General features: G+C 45.9%; 1 protein-coding gene across 1 annotated transcript in view; it reads right to left on the reverse strand.

Annotated features, from left to right (window-relative positions):
• The window catches only part of NEK7 (NIMA related kinase 7), a 1,199,876-nt gene that overhangs the window by 178,055 nt on the left and 996,774 nt on the right, over window positions 1-25,047 (reverse strand). The window contains exon 9 of the mRNA XM_069641506.1: window positions 20,752-20,865. Coding sequence (XP_069497607.1) covers window positions 20,752-20,865 — 114 coding nt within the window. The remainder of the gene's footprint in view (window positions 1-20,751; window positions 20,866-25,047) is intronic.

Genomic DNA, 25,047 nt, shown 5'->3' on the forward strand with positions numbered 1-25,047 from the left:
TCACAGTGTGCAATTTCTTTTATTTAAAGGCTTTAGCGAAATAAATTCTGTTTCAGAGGCTTTTATCCATGGTTTGCAATTACATCCATGTAGATAAAAATCAAAACAAGCCTTATGCTTCTGTCAACCAACGTGACCTTTGCACTGCCCTCTGCTATAAACTTTTGTGTAAATGTACACAGGAAAATAATAACGCTGTCATATTTACATGCATAAAAAGGCCTGGTACGCACCTTATCTGGAGGCCTGCATGCATTGGTAATTCCGTTGTTGATCTGTGAAAGGTGCTTTCTTCATATATCTTTTTTCCTTTCCCAATTCATTTTCATTTATTATGGTGTTTTCACACATGCCACAGAATTAACGGCAGGAAAGGTCCGGTGCAGAAGGGGCAGCACCTGCCTGGATACTATAGGGGATGTGCCAGGAGATGGAATTATTGGCAAGGACCATTCCCATGCACTTCCAAGTACCTTCCCTCTGTACAGTAGCGCATTGCAGTACATGCACAATACAATGCACTTTGCCGGGTAAGGGTCTGTAGCACGGCATATGGTTTGCAAAGTTTGTTTCACAGCTCTGCTGCCCTACAGGAGTGCCCCTCTTGTTGCCCGCAGCACAATTGGCAAATGCTGTACATGAAAGTACCCAACGTAATTGTTGGAAGGGCGGTAGCCTGCCCACTGGTCCCTGGGGCTTTCAGTTGTCATCACATGCAGTTCAAACAGTTTATGCTACACCATTAGTGTTAGGGATAGTATCTCCGGGTATACTTACATTGTGGAATACAAGAATGTTTACACCAACGTGAAACACAGCTTCATTACGTGCAGCAGGAAGCCATTTATTCTGTTCGACCCATGCAGCTACAGCACTTTTCTAACCACGACTAAGATTGTCTGCGCTCTGCATAATATGCTGTTTCCTTAATTGCCTTAACCTGCACAAGTACGTGACAAAGGTGCACCAGCTTTGCTATTTTGCAGACTTATTACAAACTGTCCCACCTGCAGTTACATGTTTTCTTGAACTGTACTACCGGCAGGCAACCTCTTGATACTCTGTCACACTGCTGAGTGTAGACACAATGTATCTGTTTCACGGGTCATGGAAAGGCAAGCAGCAGATAAATGAAAGTAATGCAACGTTTAACACGCCCACATGAAACTGCAGGTTGCTGTTCCTTGTTTACCCGTGGCTGTTATACTGTTAGGAGTACTTTAGCCAACATTTTTGCAGTTTGCAGAGCCACCCACGAAGTCGGCATCAGTAATTTAAATGTGGTAGCTTACTGCATGAATCCGTAGGGCTGGCAACAGGGGCGGTGTTACCATCCATATAGTGGATGACCTATACATGAGTCTAGGTGTGGAACGGAAATACGTGCGCTTCCGCAACTACTTTAAAGTGCATTTGAAGATGCGGACATGCAGTCACTAATGTCAATAATGGAGTCCTACGGATACTTGCAGTGTGGGTGCACATTTGCCAACCAGGTGCAGTCTCCCTAGGAAACGTCCATATTGCTCATCTGTAGTCATCTCGGCCAGTAGTGTGCAGCAGATTTATCATGCACTGTTAACACAAAAAGAGAGCCTACTGACACACTAAACAACATTTACTATGTACATCTGTAATTGGTACGATACACCAACACTATTCGGAAAAGTAAGGGGTAGCGTAAATAGATACATACACCAGACAATTTGCCCTTTCCACACTTTTATCATGAGGGCAGCCAAGGAATCAGTAACAAACCGTTGTTAACGGGACGTTATGGTTATGTTGCCGTACTAAATACCTATCCTCTTTACAGAAAACGCTACGCAAAAGCAACGTCCTGCTTATAGTGCTCTACTAAAAACCTATGAAATTCACTAACAAAAACATTTTTAAAGCGACGTTATGGTTAAGTTGCACTAGCAAAAACCTATGAAATTTAATGGAAACACTTTGTTACAGGGACGTTATGGTTACAGGTAAAACCAGAAACCCCCCAAAATTCAACAGTTTTGGTAAACTAAGCAACCATAACTCGTGCCACCAGTGTGCACTGCAAGGACTAACACCCATGACATCAAAGATAACATCACAAATCTCATTCATGACATCCCCCTTACACATCCAACAGGCAGCCATAACACTGTAGGACTTCACAGCTTAAAGCCCTAGCAAGAGACGCTACACAGCTCCACTCCAAAGGAGCTACCTCTGAAAATCCCATGACACAGGGAAGACTAAGGTAAAATTGCTTTCCACTCCTGTATCATTTTTAGAAATATCGCCTAGCCGCACAATGCCTTACCCAATGAGACCGAGTGGGCTTAAGGTTTATTGGTTCCATGTGTTAATATCCCTGCAAACATATCACCATCCAAAAATATCGCCCCCGCAACTCTTGCATCATTCTTAAAGGAGCGGGGGGACACCCCCGCGACCCTGCTCCCAAAAGCCCCCAAAATTACCCCCCCCAAAAATATCACCTATGGTTGTTCCAGACGACCATATATACAGTGATATTTTTGGTGGGGATAATATGTAGTGATACCGGTTTATTCCTTTTTGCCTCCCTCCCCTTTCCTTCTCCCCTCCCCACTTGAACGCCTCCCTTTGCTATCAAAAGATTCCCAGGAGACACCAATCAAAGATTTATCTTGGATCTATTATGAAGACACTGAGGCAACGGTAGCCCACGCCCCCTTAGGTGTCCTAGTGAACAACGAAGACAAAGTCAGTGGTGCACTGGTCCTGCACAAATGAGATTCCTTCTCAATCAATTTGGTTTTAATTTGTTTTTAAGAAAACTCCACAGAGTTCTTTTACAGACAGTTCAAATTAGCTCTTCATTACTTATATGTATTTGTATGTTTCTCCTCTAGGGAGATGTAATCTATGACCCAGAAGAAGGCAGTTCCATCTTAAGCCGAAACGTCAATAAGGACATTGCACAAAATAGACTATTTCCGTGACCTAGACCTAAGGTTTGGTCACCTTTTTGTCCTGCATCTGACCTCCAAGAGGTCTAGTTAGAGGACACACATAGACCATTAAGTCAGCAACTCAAAAATTCAGTACTCGGCTCAGGAGTCGCCGCTGTTGTTGTGTATCGGCTTTTGTGTATGTGTAACAGTGTTACTCACAAATGTGATATGGATTCTTGTACTGCCTTACATGGAAATGACAGGAGTGTATATCAATTTTGGGTTTATACACACCCGTCATTTCCATTTAAGGCGGTACAAGAATCAGTATCACATTTGTGAGTAACACTGTTAAACAAAAAATAGTTTTTTCATGTATGGAAATGACAATGTGCGTTAAACGTATGTGTATGTATTGTTGTATATGCTAAATTGAAAACAGATTTTTTTTATATATAAAAACAATGGGCCTCATTACACGGTAGGCGGTAACCATGACGCTATTAGTGCCATGGTTGCTGCCAGTATTTTACCGTGTCCGCCTTGGTGGATGGCGGAATTATCGCCCTACTCCAAGGTGAGCGGGGGCGGTAATTCCCCATTCACCAAAGCACTTCCCCATTCCCATTTTTGCCCCATAGGGTATAATGGGAATGGGGAAGGAGCTAATTACGGTACCGCAAATTGCGGTACCGTAATTAGCACCGAGGTCCCTTTGTGGCACCCTACTTTAACGGCTGGTAAAACCAGCCATTAAGGTCGGGTCCCGCAAAGGGAACTCGTAGTAAGGCGGTAAGGGTTTACCGGTACCGGTGCCCTTACCGGTAACCCCTTACCGCCTACCGGGTAATGAGGCCCAATGTGTTTATCAGCTAAATAATAAATGCTGAACAATGCTTTTTTGAAAACCGTACGTGTATTTGCATGCTTTAATCAGCAGATACTGTGACAGCTCTGTTGAGGAGATTAAAGGGTAGATTGTTGGAAACACTGCAACCAAAGGATTATATAGAATTCAGAGAAGACTTACAGAAATCAGAGTCAGTCAGTATTACTACATGTGGTGGGATGCCTTAATGTCTCATAAATTAACTGGTGGAAAAGCATTGTGGGCTCCTGGGCCAGACAGCCTTGTGAACACGGTGCTCAAGGGTAACCCTCTCATGCGGGCAAGTAGAATTGCCTCCCTCTTTCATCATATTATTAAAAAAGGAATAGTACAGTCTAGTTGAAGGGAGTCGATACTGATCCCGATGTTTAAGAAGGGTTGTCATTCTGATCCCCATAATTACTGCCTTCCAGCCATGTTAAATTCAATTGGTAAAATTATCTCCCCTCTTTCTATGTAAACTGCAGAAGTGGTTTGATGAACGTGGACTATTGAGTAAATTACAAAAAGGGGTTTAGGCGTGATAATTGCACCTCTCATAATATATGGGCCTGCATTACTTCAGGGCTGACGAATTGAGACACTCAACTAGGTGTTTATATATTGGTTATGTTGACTATGCTAGCACGTTCGACTATGTCAAGAATTTTGCTATTGGAAAAACTGACCAGTTGTGGAATGGGCACGTCTTTATTATATTTTATTAAATCTTTACACATGACACATCAGTGGTTGTATGGGTTGATCAAACTGGCCAAGTTACCAATCACATCCCAACTAATCGAGGTTTGAAGCATGGGTCCGTTCCTACAGCGTTCTCTAGAAGCCCTTACAATTTACGCTGCCAAGAATAATATGAAGATACGCAATCAAAATGTAAAAGGGTATACAATCAAAAAGTAAAAGGGGTTTCAATTGGAGAATTGGCGAGAAACCTCTTGAGATTGTGAGACTTATGTTTACTTGGGGGCCTCTATTACCTATGGCCCCTCTTTGACTTTTTATGAGTCTTTCATCTCCCAGAAAATGTACCAAAAATGGTCCATCACTTTCCAATTTATTATTATAAAGGGTGGAGATCTACAAAGTTAGTATCAACCCTCCGATTTTATATGGTATCAAATTTTTACTATAGACAATCGTGAGATTGAGACTCATCTAATCAGGTTAGAACATTGAAGGATACTGCAACTGATTCCTTCAGTATAGTAAAACACGATTTTAATCATCAAATCAATAATTTATACACAAATCAACAACATGATATCTTAAAAGACAAGATTTTAAAAAAAACCACACAGTTCAAAACCAACGCACCAGGAATAGTTGACTGGTTCTGGACATTAACAGTCTACCACAGAAGTGGCCTGGGTACGTTAAGACAAAAAAGTTAGACTTTGAATAGGCTAATCGCGGAGGACACGGACTGACAGAATGATGTTGCAGCCGCTCCAGACACGCCAGCATTAACAGACTTCGAGCACATATTCAGCGAACACGCTGATGCGCTCCCAGTTTCACAGCACCGTTAACTGACAAGAGACTCACCCTTCCGTCATGCTCTACAGTCCTCGGATGGAGTGATTTACTCGCAAGGACTGCAGCCCAATGTACGAAGATGAGAGTTGCTGTATCATTTATTGAATTCATTCACTGTAATTAGACGGATCGCAACCGACAAGGATTGTGGCTGTATCTATTGATCTGCTGGGATTAAGGGAACCTCAGAGACAGGTGGAAGTTTCCACCAGCCAGTGTTTATCTATGACACTGCTTCCTTAGAAACCGCTGAAGTGAAAGTGCTCACGACCTACATGTGAGGCACAGCAAAGGACCTACACAAGCCCTGACCACCACTAATATCAATGGTTTCACCCTCAAGAATACCAATGCAGGTTAAGAAAAAGTATTAGAATACCCACGTGTAAACCACTGCAAGCACCAGAGCGTAGCTACACGCCTTTTATTACTGGGTTATCCACTCCTGATGAATGTTCTACATTGCTTGTACCTCTGAACTAAAACATGTTGCGATTACTAACGGTTATATGATTATACAGTGTACAATTGTTTCAAAAGAACATTACGGCTCATGTAAGACTTCTGGTGCATTCCTCATAACTGTAGCCAGAAGACAACAGTGTAAACAAGTATAACTTATATTTTTGTCTGTTGGGGTACACAGGCCACTTCTGTGGTAGACTGTAAATGTACAGAACCAGTGAACTATTCCTGGTGAGTTGGTCTTGAAATATGTGTTTTTTTTTATCTTGTCTTTTAAGATATGTCGTTGATTTGTGTATACATTATTGATTTGATGATAAAAATTGGGTTTTACTATACTGAAGGAATCAGTTGCAGTATCCTTCAGCGTTCTAACCTGATTGACCAGTCTCCATCTCACAATTGTCTATAGTAACTCCCTCCCGCAAACAGAGACTGCACTCAGTTATTTGTTTACATGAGTGAATCCCCGGGGTTCCTCCTCGATTCCCGAGTATCGAATGTTTACTTTCACTTTTTTTTAAATGGTTTCATCTCATGGAGGACAAGTTGTTGAGATCTATATTGGGAGTTCCCTACGCTGTCACTTTAGAAGCGCTCAGGTGCGAACTAGCCATATCATCACTCTTCGGGCTATGGCAGATTCAGCGTAGCAAGTTCTTCATCCAACTCTGATGGGCTCAAGCTAGGGGTTCTTCCCTGCTTAGTCTGTTTGCTCATGGTATTAAATATAATCCCCAAAATAAATTGTATAATGATTTGGAGAACACAGTAATGATGCATTTCTATAAGATTATTGTCCCCTCCTGTCGAATATTGTTCTACCTATATCAATCTTATCAAGGTTAAAACAAAATATTGTATTTGTATTTATTTTATTTATATAGCTCTTTACGCTAACACCCTTTACATTATAACGACAAAAATACATGGAGTATAATCATAATAAAAGTAAAACATTAAAAATAATAAAATAGAAGCAAATTCAAAAACATGAAACAAGCCATTAAAACAGTATGTAGAACAATTTACCTGGGTAAATGTGAGAGAAAAGGATGGGGTGGGGAGTCAGGATGGGAGAATAAAATGAAGTGCAAGGGGAGTGGAGGAAGCGTGAGAGGAATTGGAGAGGGTAGGGAGAGGTAAGTGGGGGAGAAGTAAAGGGAGGTAGTGCAGGAAGTAAGGGCGGGGAATGGAGAAGAAGAGATTTCAAGGAGGCAAGGGAGGAGGAAGTGAGAGAAGTAAAGGGAGGTAGTGCAGGAAGTCAGGGCGGGGAATGGAGAAGAAGTGATTTCAAGGAGGAGAGGTAGAGAGTTCCAGTGTAGGGGGGCAAGGAGCTGAAAACAGAAACGAGAAGAGTCACATGGGGGCGGGGGAACAGTGAGTAGGAAGAGATCAGCAGATCGGAGGGAGCGGGAGGGAATGTAGAATGAAAGGAGAGAGAAAAGGTAGGGGGGAGCGTAGAAAGGAGAGTGGAAAGGAAGCTATCCAAGGTAAGAAAGCAAGGAGGAAATGGAGTCATAAGGAGAAAGAAGACAAAGGGTACGGATGGCAGAATGGTAGAGGGATTTGAGGGGAGCGAGATGAGAGGCAGGGAGTCCAAAGAGGTGAGGGAAGATATTAAGAGGTTAGTGGCATGGAAGGTGAGGGAAGAACGGATTTTGCGAATATTGAAGAGGTGGTAGCGACAGGCATGAGAGGTAAGAGAAATATGGTGGGAAAAGGAGAGGGAGGAGTCAACGTGGAGGCCTAGATTGTGAGCATGGGCAGAGATTAGAAGAGGAAAAGTGAATAAAAGGAGGGGGAGAGGGAGGAGGAAGCGTGTTGGAGGGAAAGAATAAGACTTCAGTCTTGTCAGTGTTGAGGGAGAGAAAGTGGGATGATATCCAGTTTTTGATAGTAAGACAGGAAGAAAGATTGAGATGGAGATCAGGAGTGAAAGAGAAGGAAAGGAAGAGCTGAGTATCGTCAGCATAGAAATGGTGAGAAATACCAAAGGAAGAGATGATAGGGGCGAGAAGGGAAGTGTAAAGGGAGACAAGGGCCAAGTACAGAGCCTTGGGGAACATCATAGTCCAATGCGAGAGTAGAGGTACGACCGCCCCAGGAGACAGCAAAAGAACGGTTGGAGAGGTAGGAGGAGAGCCAGTTGAGGACAGAGCCTTTGAAACCAAAGGAAGAAAGAGTGTTGAGAAGTAAGGGGTGTTCGACAGTATCAAAGGCTGCAGAAAGGTCAAGAAGGATGAGGACTGAGGAAGGCTTGGAGGGGCGAGCGGTGAGGAGGGAGTTGAGGACATAGGTGAGAGCAGTTTCGGTGGAGTGTTTAGGGCAGAATCCAGATTGAGAGGGGGGAAAGGAGAGAAAGGTTGGCTACAAAGGCAGAGAGTTGAGAGTAGACTAAGCGTTCAAGTAGCTTAAGGAGGATAGGAAGAAGCGAGATAGGATGAAAGTTGGATGGGAGAAGGGGATTAGCAGATGGTTTCTTCAGGATAGGGATGATAGTGGCGTGCTTGAAACCAGAAGGGAAGGTAGCAGAGGAGAGACAGGTATTGAAAAAGGTGGTTAAGTAGGGAATGAGAAGAGGGTACATTTTAGGAAAAAGGAGGGTGGGGAGGGGATCGGAGGGGCAGAGGTAGGATGAGTTTTGGACATGAGGAGGGAGACATCAGAAAGAGCAACAGGAGAGAAGTCAGACATGCAAGCAAGAGGGGAGTGGAGGGAAGGAGGAGAATAGGAAGGGGAGCAAAGAATATTTTGGCATACGGAAAGTATTTTAGAGGAGAAAAAGTCAGCGAAGTCAGAAGGAGAGAGGGAAGTAGTAGTAGTAGAGGGGTCTGGAGTAGGTGGGGAGAGAAGACGAGAAAGGGTCTGAAAGATACGGCGAGGATGACAGGCTTGGGAATAGAGAAGGTTAGAGTAGTAGGAACATTTAGCAGAGCTGAGACAGGAGTCAGAGAAAGTGGTATGCAAAGTAGGGAGTTTGATTAGCCAGAGAGCAAAATTTGAGCCAGCGTCGCTCAAGGCGACGGAGGAAAGGATGCATGGCTAGAAGGTGAGGGGAAAGCCAGGGTTGAGAAAGTTTGCGAGTAGGACGGAAGGAGGAGAAGGGGTAAAGATGATAGAGAGTGGAGAAGATAGATGAGGTCAGAGAAGATAGAGCTTCATTAGCCGAGAGAGAAGGGAAGTCAGAGAGAGGGGGGAGGGAGGAAGAGCAGGTATTGAAAAAGAGAGAAGGGCTAAAGTTACGGAGATCCCGTTGGAAGAAGGAAATGGGGGAGGATGAGGGAGTGGATGGGGGAAGTGTGAAGAGAGTAAAGCATGATCAGAAAGATAGTTGGGTTGGGTAGAGACAGGGGAGGAGGAGTAAGCTCAGGTGAAGATGAGGTCAAGAGTAGAGCCAGAAGAGTGAGTAGAAGAAGTAGGCAGGGGAGAAAGGAGGTAGGAGTCAAGGATGGAAAGAAGAGGGGAAGGATGAGAGGGGAGGTGAATGTTGAAGTCACTGAGTACAGTGAGGGGAGAGGGAGAGGGGGAGATAAGAGAGGAGGTGGTCAAGGTTATCTTAAAAGGAGGAGAGGGGACCAGGAGGTCTGTAGATAATTAGAATGGAAATGGCGTGTGGGGATGTAAAGGATTTGTAAAGGTATTCAAAGGAAGGGAAGGTAGGAAGAGGTGTTGTAGAGGAGGAGCAAAGACATTTAGGGTGGAAGAGGAGACCAATGCCACCGCCGCGACCAGAAGGATGAGAGACATCAGAGAAGGAGGAGGTGGTGGTGGTGAGAGAGGCATGTACAGTAGAGTTGTGAAGGGGGATCCAAGTTTCGGTTATGCAGAGGAATTGCAGATTGAGTCGGAAGAACATGTCCAGAACAGCTGCGGTCTTGTTGCAGAGGGATCTGGCATTCCAGAGGGCAATATTGATGAAATTGGAAGGTTTGACAGTAAGGGGGGGGGTTAGATGAGGTTAGGGCGATGTCGGACGGTAGAAGGGGATGCGGTAAGCAGGGGAGGGGGTTAAGAGTGTGGATGGTCATGGGGATAAGGGGGAGGGAAAGGAGAAGGGGGAGGGAGCAGAGGTAAGTAGGGGGAAGAGAGCGAAGGGTAAGGCGGACGAGGAGAGAGGAGTCTGGCAATGCGCATGACAAAAGGGGGGGAGAAGAGATTGCAGTGAAGAAGAGAGCGTAAATGGGAAGAAGAAGTCAGAGGATAGAGAGATAGAGATAGGTCTAAGTACAAGTACTAAGTTGATAAGTCCCACAAATGTGAAGAAGCATGCAGTAGGAGGCAAGCGGAACAAGAAGGAGGGGGGGGGTCGGCGTGGATCCAGTGGTAATAGTGGAGGAGCAGTGCTGCAGTCAAGGTGGAAAAGGTGCGCTGGTGATAGTCTCACGTTTTGACAGATTTGGTAGGAATTAGTAGAGTGAAGATGCAGCCAGGAGAACCACACAGGAGGTCAGGAGAGCAGGAGAAGCGATATAGTCCAGACAGGCAAAGATGCCATCCAAGAGTCTCATGTAGTAGAAAGCATGCCTCATGGGTGGGGAGCCCAAGGAGAGGGCCAGAGGAGAACCGGACCCTGGAGCCAGCAATAGAGGTATAGAGCAGTTCGGGGGAGGCAGACCAGGGTGGAGTAGGTCTGCTGAGGTAGGATCGGTGCAGGCGAGTAGGTGCGTGGCAACAGAGGAAGCAGGGGCTGAGAGGGAAGGAGCTGCCTGGGTGCGCACAGCCGAAGGCAGCAAGTCTAGAGAAGTCTTCGAGTCAACGCGTTAGGGGATCAGAGCAAGGATCTAGTGGAAGGGGGACCAGCCACGACTGCCACACGACTATGAGAGAAGGAGAGGAGGCTGGCACCACCTGAGGGAAGAGTGGCAACTCACCAAGAGGAGAGGAGGAGAGGACAACTTCGGTAGGGGGAACCTGTTGCAGTGGCTTCGCTTCAGGGAACGTTGGAGTTAAGTGGGCCGGTGCTGATCTGTGGGGGCCTCAGAGGTGACAAGAGGGCCACAGTCAGGACGGCCAGACAGGCAGCAGCTACCCATCCAAGGAGGCCGGAGCCGAGGACCGGCGCTGGCAGCCCACAGTCAGGAAGGGCCCAAGTGGAGGTAGGCGGCAACGGTCAGGAGGGCGGGCAGCAACGCGTCCCTGGGGCTGATGAGAAGAAGTTTGTTGTGTAGGAAAAAAACAATATTCTAAATATGTTAAAAATCAGGCTTTTCTGTGGGGGCCCCCCTGATCATATCTTTTAATACATTGAGCTTCATTTATTGGGTGTTTTATTATTTATTTGCGTTTTAATATTCGTCCAATCTATGAGTATGATGGCGCGTGCCAGTGTGTACCCTTTGAAAGTAGATTATGTCGACTGTGTGGTCAGGGGATTGAGACTAGTAGACATCTATTATTGAAGTGTCATACATTGAGGGAGCAGCACTCTAGAGGTTATCAAAATGTTATCTCTCGCACAGAGCAACTATCCATTGATACATTTGAGTACAATATTCGCCACACAGTCTTTGGTAATTTTGCAGCAGCTGCTATATATGGAAGGAAGCACTATTAAAGTTAAAGCTATGATGATAATATTAATATGGTTTAGAATCCTTAGGTATTTTAATGAGTTGATTTTAGTATTGTAATTTCAGAATCTTGTTGGATTTTAATCATTTGTATCCATGTTAATTCTGATATTATGAACTGTTCATGTTTATTGTATGCATTGTACAGTGCAAACGTTTTTATAATAAAGCCAATGGCACTATTACAAAAAAAAGCCAACGTCGCCTGAGAACCAAAGGGACCGGTGGGGACGCATAAGTAGGTCAAAATCCAACTCTACCTACAAAGCGCCCCATAGAGCTCCCTACCTGCACTCTCTGTTCACACTGGAAGCAAATATGTCTCCCTGAGGACTATCCCACGGCTTCCTAACAGGGCTTTCACTTGTGGGTGGCTGAAGCCTGTCTGCTCCAGGCTTCTACAATGATGTTCTCCCTGGTGGCCAGATGAGCTGCTTTAGAGACATGTAGTTCTCCAGGGCCCAGAACGCCAGTCACATTGCCGCTCTGAACAGAGGCAAGGAACACACATCCCGCTTGTTGAGGTAGTGGATGGCAACTGTGTAGTCCATCAGGACCACAACAATCTTGCCAAATTGATATGTTCCTGGCTTTCCGATGGAGACCACATGTCGCTCACAGTCAGGTCTTGTAGGTGAGGACGCCAACCTTTCTGGGACGCACTAGTGTCAGTTGGGGCCAGGGTTGTCAAAACAATGCCCTTTTCAGTAGGTTGTCTCTCATTCCAGGTCTCTGGACACTTTCACTGAGACCAGAAGGTCTGAGGTACGACCTGAAACTGACACCACTGACAACTGAGAAGCCACTGCAGGAGGCTAGGAGACTGAGCAAGTACAGGAAGGTTGAGGCAGGGCTGCACTCCTTTGATTGGAGGACATAAACCATCTTGGAGATATTTGCCACACAATCCTCAGACGGGAAGGCTCTGCCCAGGCGTTTGTCCAAGAGAGCCCCGACAAATCGATAAGGTATTGGAATGGTGAAACCTGAGAATTCTTGAATTTTTTTTATTTTTATTAATTTTATTAGTTAATTACAAACTTTTAAAATATTTCGAAACAGTTTTACGATTTCTTTATATACAGTAATTTCCAAAGTAAAATTAATTATTCTACCTCTACATCTTAGTTTGTCTATTATTATTTTTAGTCGATCTCTTGCTGATTCATCACTAAGACCTTGTCAATAACTCTCTTTCCTAATTCATCCAGATAGACTAATAAAGTAAATATTAATTTCTTATCAGTTCCTTCATTCATCAGGCTCCACAACTCTTCTCCAATTAGCAATGATCTTACTATCGTCACTTTCCCCAGCTAGACAGTTCTTAATTCTCTTAATTTGTCACAGTATAGGATGAGATATTTCAATGTTTCCTTTGTCGTTCCACAAAATCTACATAGCTCATCATCTACAATTCGAAACCCGAGATTTGTTGAAGTTTAGGGAGAAGCTCAAGCTGTGCAACAAGCTGTACGTTTGTTACAAGTGTCACGATGCCTTGACGTCCAAAAAGAGAGACATGCATGCACTCCATTCTGAGGTGAGCTGCTACCACTGCGCAGTTTGGCAAAGACCCTGGGTGCCAAAGATAGGCTGACTGGCAGGACCTTGAACTGGTAGTGGCAATGCCCCACTTTAAATCTTAGGTACTTCCTGTGCTTCTGGTCGATGGGCACATGGAAGTAGGCATCCTGCAGATATAGCGGGAGAAGCAAGTGCTGCAAGTCGGGAGAAGCCAGTGGTGCAAGTCGAGGGCATGAACGATCTGAGCCAGGGCAATCATTTTTTTTTTAAAATCGGTTCTGTGCACTTAGCCAGAAGCTGAAGAGCCTCCTCCAACAGCAAGATGCCTGGAGGCAAGCACTGATTGGTAGGGGAATGATTTAGAGGGTGTAAAGCAAAGGGAAGACAGTCTCCCTGCTGAAACGCCTATAAGGACCAGGTGTCGGACATGGCAAAAACCCATTCCTAGCCGAACCGGGAAATCCTGTCTCCTACAGGGGATGAGTCCTGGAAGTCTCACAGGGGGTTCTCACTTGGAGCTGAGCAGGGCATGGGGGATGCTGATGAGCCTCCTCTTGGGAACACCTTCACCCAACCCATGGCTGGACATCACTGCACTGCAGTCTTTGACACAGTTCAAGGGTTTTTATTTTCTTTGTGGGACCTAGCACCTTAACTCTCTCCAATGCGCCCTACCTATCTCTCTAGCCCAGGCATCGGTAATGCCGGGTTAGTGCTACCGATTGTTGACTTCTACTGTTTCAAAATCTGCCTATTTCCAATGACGGTTTCATGTATGCAGGGTATCTAACGCCCTCAGGGAATTCCTAACTTTCCCTACTCTAACCAAATATTGTGTTATAATGAGAGTTTGTGTAGTGCATTGCACTTGCTCAGTTTTTGTCAGCCAAGGTCAATCATGCCCACTCACCTCTTCTTTCCAATTCTTCCTACCATTCCCTCCAGCGTCCTCCTCCCACCAGTTTTCTGTCTATCCAATGTTGTGATGCTCCTACTACTCACCTCCACCCTTTGAGGTAATCACTCCACTTCACTATTCCTGCTTTACTACTACTCCCTTTAACACTCCTGCTCCACTCCTCCAACTAGGTTACTCCTCCACCCAACACTACTCTCCTCCTCCCAGTATTACCGTAATCCTCCCAGTATTATGCTCCTACTCCCACTACCCTGCTCTTCCCAATACTACTCTTCGCCTCCCACAACTACACTCCTCCGTCCAACCAACACAAACACCCTTCTTCCACACTCTCTACCAAGCACATTACTTTCAACTCCTTACACCAACTTCCTCCATTACTCTCCACACAAACACGCACACTAAAACTGCAGAAACACTTTCACTCCAAAGTCGATACCTCACCTGCTCCAACAATCTCCACCACAAGCTGGGACTCATTTCTTCCTCCTGCTGGTCTCTGGGTCGTCCTCCATCTCTGATCTCACCTGAAAAACAAGTAGCCACACTTCCTGCTCCTCCTGTAGGTACCCCTCCGTTCTCCGGGATTGGTCCCTTCACCCTACCCAATCTTTACTGCACTCCCCAGGATGTGTATGTGCATAGGAAATATCTGAAAAAGGGGCTACATCTCACCCACTGCCTCCATGCAGGTTTACTGTGTAGTTTCAATGCTGTTGTCCCAAGTTCAATTTAACAGTTCGAGTTTCGGGGTCCATTCTTCCTAGCAGCGTTGGTACAGTTATTAAAGTTACTCAATGAAGTGACTAGAGTACTAATAGTCCTTAGCCCCCTTTCCACCATCCTGGTGGGCGTCCCACCACATGTGGACGGTACTGGAACCTTTGGCAGTGAAAATGTATGCTTCACCTTTAAATTTAGTACAGCGAGCAGGGGCATGGTCCCGGTTGTGGGAACGCCCCCAAGACCCCGCCCTCCGGCGCCTCATGTCAGTTCCCTTAAACACATTGTATGCTTTATTACCTGGCTATGCTGATTATTTTAGCCTCTGGCATGCAGGCATGGGAAGGTGAGTGGGACGTATGGAGGAAAGGGGATTAAGGACTTGGAGTACTCTAGTCACTACAGTGACTAATTACTCATACGTCCCCTCCCCTTTCCCCCATCCTTGTGTGCGAATTCCTCCGAAGAACATAGGGTGGAGCTGTGACAACCTGCCTCATAATAAAGACGAAGCCAAAAGGTTCTTCAGAACCGCCTGACCGAACTCTGCAACTCGCCTGGAGATGGTATCCAAGGAATAGTGCTTACCGAACGCCCACGGAGTGGCACAAGTAGCTGACTTGTTGATGACATCGCGAGAAGGATGTCTCTGAAAAGAGACGGCCCTGGCCTTAGTCATGAACGCATTAGCATGGGTCCCCCAGGAACCGGTTTGCCCATGGCTGTGTACACCTCTGTAATGGCCTGGAACATCCAACGAGCAATAGAATCTTTGGAAGCCTAGGTGCCGGGAGAGGTGCCCCCAAAGGTGAACAGTGTGTCAGACTTGACCAAGCTTCTCCTTAGACGTTTGTTTTTAGTAAAGTCAGCCGGCTGTAGGAACCTCAGGGCTGTGCTCTCAAGCCGCGACTGAAGGTTACAAGTTTTGGTGTTGGGTTCCTAGACAATTGGTGCTTTACACATTTGTTACGTGCTTCTTATGTTTGAATGATGAAAGATATTGTCCACTCGCTTGGGCTTGATACCATTTAGAACTTTATTAATCACGGTGGGTGCCGACATGTGTTTCGACCATTACAAGTTCTTTATCAAGGCTAGAATATGGTGTTTCTTCTATATAATAGTTTTACGATCTGGTAGCCAATGGTGATTGTAATCACTGAATTAGTGCATCGTTAAGGCTCACTGCCTCTGATGTTACGCATGGTGGTCTGCCGTCCATTCGGTCAGACTTCCTGAAGGATTTCGTCCAAGCGAGATAGAACTTGAGGACTCTCTTGAGGTCCAAGGAATGCAAAGCCCTTTCGGACTCCGACTGCAGGTTCAGAAAGAACGCAAGCAAGCAGATTTCCTGATTCAGATGGAATGGAGAGACCACCTTGGGCAAGAAGTTAGAATGGGTGAGCAAGATTACCGTGTCGTTATGAAACGTGGTGAAGGACTTGCATAATGACAAAGCCTGCAGCTCGCTGACCCTGCACGCATACATGAGAGTCACCAAGATCACAGTCTTCGGTGTCACCAGCCAGATGTCCCCTGATGCCATCGGCTCAAAGGGTTTGCGTTACAAGGCCGCCAGAACCACATTAAAGTCCCAGACAGGTTGCAGCCCATGTACCAGAGGGAAGAGCCTGGACAACCCCTTAAGGTGGGCCTTAACAAATAGCTGCCAGATAGGTGCGTTGGGTATCCACCTGAATGCCGGAACGAACCATACATGCGGAAAAAGCCAGCATGTCCTCTAAGGAGAAGGAGAGGGGGTCTAGTCCCTTGACGTGAGCACAGCGGCAAACACTAGTCCACCCAATTTTGTACAGAGTACTGGGTAGAGGGCCTCCTGTACGATGTCCCAGTTGTCCTCCGAGAACTGAGCGTGGTGCAGTCGCAGCTGGTCAGGAACCAGGCCGCTAGGGCCAGCCTGGCAGGGTCTGGGTGCTCCACAGCCCCACCCTGCTCTGTCAGGAAGCCCCTGATGGGGATCGGAAGATGGACAGGCCCCTGGGAGCACAACTGTAGAAGATCCGAGAACCAAGCCCTCAATGGCCAGTGAGGGGTAATTAGGATGAGGCTGCAGCCCACCAACGCCATGAACTTGCAGAAGTCAGCTGGAGCAATGGAGGAGGAAAAGCATAACAGCTACGGACTTGGCAGCAGAGCAGGAACGCGTCCCCCAGAGAACCCTGACCTGTCCTGCCCACAAAGCAAACTGGGGGCACTTGGAAATCAGAGGAGACGAAAATAAGTCCAGATCCGTAACTCCCACTCATAGGTGTTGAACCCCAAGCAGCTGAGCTGGTCCGTTTCCGCATTGCTGTCCCCCGGGAGATGGACCAAACAAATCCATATTGCTTCCAACAGGGCCCATTCCCAGATTGCCCCTGCCTCCATGCACAGGAGCAGGAGAACGGGTGCCACCCTGCTTGCTCAGATAAAACATTGTCGTGGAGTTGTCGGTCCTGATCAGAACCACCTTGTCCCAGATGATCGGCAGAAAAGCCCTTGAGGGTAGCACCCGAGCCTGAAAGAGAGGAATCCGTACAACAGCATAAAAAACGTAAATGTTAAATGCTGCAAAAAACAATTAACCTTATTTTGTGAAGATATTATCAATATTGTTAGATTAGTAGTCTAAGATGTACACTGTTACTTGTTCAGATTAAGTCAGGACCACTGTGTAGTAATGACTGTGTCCGTTTTTCCCAAAACAGACAAATGTTTTGTCATTGTCTTTCAGATTGTCTTTCTGTGATACGTTGTGTCAAGGATCTTTCCTCTTGATGATAATGATGTGTTATTTATATAGCGCCTTTATCCAAAGCGCTTTACAGAGCACATATTTACATACAATATCACCCAACCGAAATTGGTACTCATTTAACGACCTTGGAAGGATGAAAGGCTGAGTTGGCCTCGCCTCGCAGTGATTCGAACATGCGATTCGAACCTGCGACCTGCAGATCACGCTCAGATCGCAGCACCGAGCTCTCAATCTGCTGAGCTATCTTACCGGCAGAAATGTGCCAGTAATATGGTGTTTATGTGTTTAATCTAGTCACCACTATATACAATTTTATTAATGCTTGAATGGTGTCTTTTTTTTAAACAATTTCCTTGGATAAATTGTTCACATTTGTAGTAATCGTCTTTGATCACAACATTGCTAATTGATTTGGGATCATTTTGGCCACAGGCAACCTCACTTGTTCAGTTAATCAGCTCCTTCAATATAATTGTATAAAAGGGTAAACCTCTTTTACTTTGCTATATATGAGCAAGTATAAGTGACAGCCTTTTGCCACTTGTGCGATTTTAGGGCTGAACAAAGGATTCTGGTTGAAAATTATACCAAGGTTCAACAGCTCTACTAATGGTTGATGGCAGTAGACCTAGTGCAGGTCACAGTTTTAGGATTTTTTTTTAAGCAGTGGGATGGCAGAGGCATTGAACAAGAGGCTTCCAGTTTTGGTTGTATTTAAGCAAAGACAGCTGGCATACATCGAATGTTTAATGGGTCAAGGCAGTGCAGGATGTTTTGGAGGTTGGGGTCTGCGTAGTACACAGAAATTATGCACTGGGTGTTGGCAGCATAGATGTTAAACCGGATATAGAAGTGGTCCACCAAGTTTGCTAGTTGATGGATGTAGGCAATAAAGAGCCAGGAGGAAAGTGAAGAACCCCTGTGAAACATCCTACGTTTGGGCGGGAGGGGTGGAGCTGGGCTGGCAGGGCCCCAGTTTCAGCGAGGAATGAAGTTATCCCACATACTTTATTCTGCGATTATGGACCACCAATATTGGTTGAGAGGCATACCGGTGCATCACAAAATTGACCAGGCTTGGTAGAACATACAAAAATGCATATGTGGCTCCACAACAAATTATCGTGATGTCCGATACTTTAACATTTACAGCAATGATCCATTTTGACAGTGTCCATTTGTCTGATAATGGAAGATATTTGTTATATCGGAACATTTTAAATGACCTTTGCCTTTTGTTCAAGTGAACTCCTGTTAATGGATTGTTGTGTATGATTTCAAGTGCCTTGTTGGTTTTGTTGTACTGAATGGTAAACATTGGTTAAATACTTGTGTTTCATATGGTTTACTTATGGTCTTTTTGATCCATCTTGTGTTCTCATGTATACGTCATGCTGTTGGGTGCTGTCATTTGCTTGGTCCCTTTGTACGTGTGTGCTTGTGCGTGTGGTGGAGAGGCCTGCAGATTACCTTGTATTTTGCAGTGCAGTATTTGTGGTACTGCGTATACACAAATAGTTATATTTCAAAAGAATGTGGTTCTCATGGTTGATTCGTTTTCAAGAAATGTTGTCCTGTTTCTTAAAACATGAAATTCTCAGGTTTGGCGGATCTTATTTTCAAGGTTTTTGCAGTACGCACCGGTTTGATGTAAGGGCTAGGCGTAATTGTGTATTTATAATGCACGTAATACCCAGAGGTTTCTAAGCGTGGACCTGGGGATCAAACCTGTGTTGCTCCGTGTCGTCTTACTTCCAAGACGAGCACGTTGCCCCGAGCTATCCTCCCGAGACAGGCTAACAGTTTCCAAATGAGCAATGTTAAATAGAACAGAAGTCGAGAATGCTTTGTTAGCCAGACTATTAGCCCGGTTTCCTGGCTCCTCAACAGAAAACTGACAACAAATGTCACAATTCGGAGTGGATAATTTTGATGTTTACATTCCGAAAGCATGTTTGTGCTGGCTGCATAGAAATCCTAAAGCAAAACTCTTTTCTAGCAATGTTTTTGGGAATGAAACACAACTTCACCAAACATTGCAAAAGTATTCTGCCCTTACTGGATCAGTTGACAGACATTTGGGGACCTTCATGAACAAAACCAATGTTACAGCGGAACTGTTTTTTTAATCTTCATTTCAATAGTGTCATGCAACGTTGATTATGGGGTTGCAAACACTATTCTATAAAGTTATGAGAGGGATAAATAGGATTCCACATCCTCCTTAAGCGATACCTCCAAAACAATATTTGCCCATCTTAGACATTGTTATAGCTCAGTGTCTGAGTGGGGTTAACTAATTATATAACTCTGAATCAGGGACTAGAACATTGTAAGGGCAAGTTCCAGGAGATTGTGGCCAGGCAAAGAAAAAGAACATGTCAATTTGCAGAGGAAGGAAACAAACACTTACCTTTGAGGCTAAAAAATGACTATGCACAAAAGTCAAAGAAAGACCTGCTAAAGGGACTCATGTCACCAAAGATATTTAGCTTGATGCATCACATTAAGATGGATTAGTACAAATTTGAAATAAAAAACAAAGATTGGACGGGAACTAAAGGAAAGAAAAATGTGATGGATATCAAATTTGAGCTAGCTCTATGCAAGGCAAAGATAAAATGTTTCCCATGCAACTAGTAAGAGGGTGCACCCACTCTTCTCTCCTATGTGCCATACCAACAGATTCTGTGTATATATTCTTATGGTCATTCACATGTTCTTTCTTCTGAATCCAAACTGTTTGCAACCAGAGGCAGGCAGCCTTCGAGGGGTTCAGGATGAAGAAAGCTTGGCAGAGCAGAATTTGTCTCTAAAGGTCCAAGGTATAGCTCTCTAAACATATCTTCAAGCACTTGAATTCTTTGAGACAACTTGGGACAGTGAAAGCTCTTAAACAGAACACTATCTTTGGGACTCCCATGCCTCCAAAATGCCTGCAACAGCTAGTCATAGCCGGTTGAAGGCCGAACCCTTGAGTTGTGAAAGGATATCCACTCTGATACAGTGCCGCAGGGTGCATCACCTGACCTCATTTATGAAAGAATGAATCCTGAGATTGGCTCTCCCTGGCAATTTATGATAGCGATTTTCTCACAATTTACACATTAAACCAGAAGGGTAATTACATATTTATGACACACTTTGCATTTGTAATTCGGAATTATTATAAAACGTTATTTTAGTTGACATTACTGGATGTATGTTAGTTACTGGGTTTCAATGTGCAACCCAAGCAATGCAGAGTAAGGAGGACAATGCCAACTGCACTTCCAGCGTGGGCAATTGTGTCTGTGGAAGTCCCAGTGTTGGGAGTCCAAAGAGCAAATCGACAAATGAGCAGAATTAATGTGACTACTTCTCGATGACTTGCCTGAATTACAAAGAATGGCACATCTTTATAACGAAGAACATAGACACTAAAATGAGACACTTACCTCCTCTGAATAGTGATCTGAGGGTAAAGGAGGATAGTCACATTGTTCTATCTTCTTACATAGAGAGTACAAGTTCATTTTATCCCCATAGAAGGGACTTTGCAGGGCAGCCATCTAGAGAAACAAAAAAGATTTTCTTTTGTAATCCTATGTATTTAATAAACTTAAAACATAACCGAAACAAACAGAAAAATAGTGTTGATTATAGCTGTAGACTATGCCCCAAAGCTATATTTTTTATCATTGGTAATGAGTCTTTCCCCCAGGGTTTGGCAATACAGCGACATGCTGATACAAATAGAACACAGGCTAATTTACGTGCCTGACTGGCTACTTCTATATCCCAGTAGTCCCATCATAACATCAATGTATATATATTCATTCAATATCTTACTTGAAACATCAAAAACTTGAACCCAGAAATGCAATATCCCTGGACATTCCCAAGCAAAATGAAAAAAAAAATCAACATTCTCTCCCACATCTGGCACATTCAAGAGGGGAGGCAAGGTAAATACTGAATCATTTATATGGAGTAAAAATTAAAGTTACTCACCTTAGTGACTAAGCTACTCATATTCCTTGGTCCCCTTTCCTCCATCCTTGTGGGCATCCCAGGGTGGTACCGGATCCTTTGGCAGCGAAAATGTGAGTTACCCCTTTAAACGCAGTATAGCGTACGGGGGCACACCCCTGAGGTTCCAGCCTTCCCCTTTTGACATATCGGACGCGTGAATACCTGGCTATGTTGACAATTTCAGCCCCTGGCATACTAGGTGGGTGGGAAGTATGGAGGAAAGGGGACTAATGACTAGAGCACTAATAGTCACTATGGTGAGTAACTTTAATTACTCATTCATCCCGTCCCCTTTCTTCCATCCTGGTGGGTGATTCCACCAAAACAAGACAAATGGGAGGAGCTGTGACAACCTGCCTCATGCTTAGGAAAAAGCTGACCAAACTCAGCATCCCACCTGCAACTGGTGTCCAGGGAATAGTGCTTACAGAAAGCAGAAACAGTGGCCCACATAGCCGCCCTACGAATGAATTCCCAAGAAAAGTGCCTGTGAAAGGTGACTGCCATAGCTTTGTCCCGGACTGCACGAGCATGAATCCCTGCGGGCACGTCTCACCCAGGGTCAGACAAGCTTCTGAAATGGCCTGGACCATCCAAAGGGCGATGGAGACCTTGGGGGCCTGGGTGCCTGGGGTCACGCCCCAAATGTGATGAACAGCGCTTCCGACTTCCAGAAAGATCTCGTCCGGGAGAGGTAGAACTTGAGCCTGCTCTGCATCTGACATGAGGATTCGGGAAAAACACAGGCAAGCAGATTTCCTGGTTCAAGTGGAACGGCCACAAGAAGTTTGGATGAGTGTGCAAGCTGACCTTGTCGTTGTGGAAGGTGGTGAAGGATTCACACGATAACAGCACCTGCAACTCGCAGACTCTGGGCACAGAGGTGAGAGCCACCAGCAGGACCGCCTTGAGCGTAATCCACCTGATGTCAACCGCTCACATTGGCTCAAAAGATTTGTGCTTTAAGGTGGCAAGAACCACATCCAGGTCCCAGATGGGATGGGGCCTATGCACCAGTAGAAACAGTCTTGGTAGGCCTTGACCACCGACTTGGCTGCTGCAAAAGCCAGGTGCACGAAAAAAGACAACACCTCATCCAAGGAGCAAATTAGGGGGTTCAGCCCTATGCCACATGCCTAGTGGTAAAATATGGTCCACTTACTCGTGTACTGTGAGCAAGGGGACGGCCATCTGAATGATCTCCCAATTACTTACAGAGAACAGAGTGGTAAAGTATCAGCTGATCAGGAGCCTGGTTGAGAGCACCAGCCTGGCCGGGTGTGGGTGTTTCACTGACCCGGCCTACTGTGTGATGAAGCCCCTGCTGGGTATAGGAAGATGGATTGGCCCCTGGGCTCAGAGCCAGAGAAGGTCCGAGAACCACACCCTCGACGGCCAGTGGGGGACAATCAGGATGAGGATGCAGCCCACCAAAAGGTCCTCTGGAGCAAATGAGGAAGAGGAAACGCATAGCACCTGTGGCCGTGCCAGTACAGCTGGAACGCATCCCCCAGAGCCCCGACCTACCCATGACGCAAAGAGGAGGCATTTGGAATTCGGAGGCGATGCAAATAAGTCCACTTCCGGGAACCACCAAATCTGGAAGAGGTGAAACAAAGAGTTGGTGTCTAACTCCCACTCATAGGTGTTGAGATGGTCCACCTATGCGTTGTTGTGTCCCACGAGATGAACCGCAGAAATCCAGATCCCTTCCAACAGGGCCCACTCCCAGATGGACACTACTTCCATGGATAGGAGAGAGCAGGTCCCCCCTGCTTGTTCAAGTAGAACGTTGTTGTTGATTTGTCTGTCCTTACCAGATCCGTCTTGCCTCTGATAACCAGCAAGAAAGCATTGAGAGCTAAACCAACTGCTCTGAGCTCCAGCAGATTGGATGTGCAGGAGGGCCTCCATCCTGGACCATAAACCGTGAAATGAGTAGCCATGTAGGGTCTCCCCCCAGCACGTGAGGGAAGAATCTGTTACCACCAGGGTACAATCTGGCTGAGAAAAGGGGGCTCCCACCGCCACATTGCAGTCCAGGAGCCACCAGTGAGGGTCTGAAAGAAGAGACGGGGGAAGAGGCAGCCTGTCAGATTGAAATCCCGTTTCCTGGTCCCAATTGGAGGCTAGGTGTAGCTGGAGGCATCTCCTCGCGCGTAAGAAGCCTCAAGTCTCAGCAGATGCTGGAACCACCATGCCAAATTGGTCAAATTGGCCAGGAAATGACAAATCACACTCTGGAGGACCAGATGCTTGTCAGCCGTGGGGAACACTCTCTGGACGGGTGTGTCCCATCTTACTCCAAGGAACATCAGGTCCTGGGAAGTGTTCAACTGCGTCTTACGCTGGTTGAGGGAGTACAACAATTGTTGAACCGCCCCTTTGGGCTAGCTGACTCTCACCAACCTGTCATCCAGATAAGGGTATAGGGAGCAGCCCTCCAAGCAAAAGAGGCCTGCCACCACATTCATAAGCTTTGTGAACAAACAAGGGGCTGAATTGAGGTCAAACAGCAGCACTCTGTATTGGAAGTGGTGCAACATATTCGGGAACCATAGGAATTTCCGGTGCGGTTGAAAGACAGGGATGTGTAGTTCAAGAGGTAAATACAGGTTGAGGAACGAAAGGTCCAGGACAACCCTCAGGCCCGCCTGGTTGTTCTTCGGTACTGCAGAAATCCTGGAGTAAAATCCAGAGCCCCTTTCTGACGGAGGCATCAGTTCTACCGCCTACATGTCCAATAGGAGTTAGATCTCCAGCAAAAGTGAAGGAGACCCTATCTGTAACAGCGGAGGAAAGGAGGCAACGGGGGAAAAGAAGAGGAAGATTGAAGCACATAGAGACTACAGACCGAATCCAAGGACTTGTGAAAAAAACGCTTCCAGCTGCTTACAAAGGCAGCCAACTGCCCCCCCCCACCCACAGGAGAACTGTGTTCCTTGACAAAGACGTCATTGCTTTCTGCCGTCGGAGCCAAGAGTGGAGGAGGGGGAGCAAAAAAAGCTGCTCGAGGTCCTCTGCTGCTTCCTCCTATGGTCACTGGGCGATCTCTTTGGCTGCCGCATTCAGTGGTCTCGAAACCCCTTGAAGCCGCTGAAGGAGCGAGGTTTAAAGTTTGTCCTGCCTGAATCTCTGGGCAGGACTTCTGCCCCAGCTTTGTCAGGATTGACAAGAACTTGGCATTCTGCGTGGAAATCATCTTTTTTGCAAGTTCGTCATCAGTGGATAAGTGGAACAGATCTGTTCCCTCGAGCGGGATCCTCTCATGTACATCCAAAGAATATTTTGTGGCGTGCAGCCACGCTGTCTGCCTCATTTCGACTCCCAGGCAGAGGCCCCCGCTGGCCATGTCAATATGGGCGACCAAGGACTCCATCAGATCCTGCGTAACCAATAGAGCCTCTGCTAGACCCGCCTTGAAGGAGACCTGATCTCCTGCCACAACTTGTGGTTCGCCGCAGCAAGGATAGCGTTTGCTTTGGCCTGGAGCAGGTGTTGACCAGCGTTGAGGTAGTTCTACCTGCCGAAAGATCGAGCACCTTGTCCTCTTTGGACAAACAGTTGGAGGTGGTCCCCAGTCTCAGAGGATTAAGAGGAAGGCTTTGAATACAAAAATGCCATTGCAACGACAGAAGAATGTGGCTGAGAGTGCGACGCAAGGAGGACTTGTTCACCATCCAAGAGCCAAAAGTGGCCGTCCAGTTTCTTGTTCATCT

Source organism: Ambystoma mexicanum, chromosome 1q, assembly GCF_040938575.1.
Source record: "Ambystoma mexicanum isolate Mex_15411 chromosome 1q, UKY_AmexF1_1, whole genome shotgun sequence".
Lineage (NCBI taxonomy): Eukaryota > Metazoa > Chordata > Amphibia > Caudata > Ambystomatidae > Ambystoma > Ambystoma mexicanum.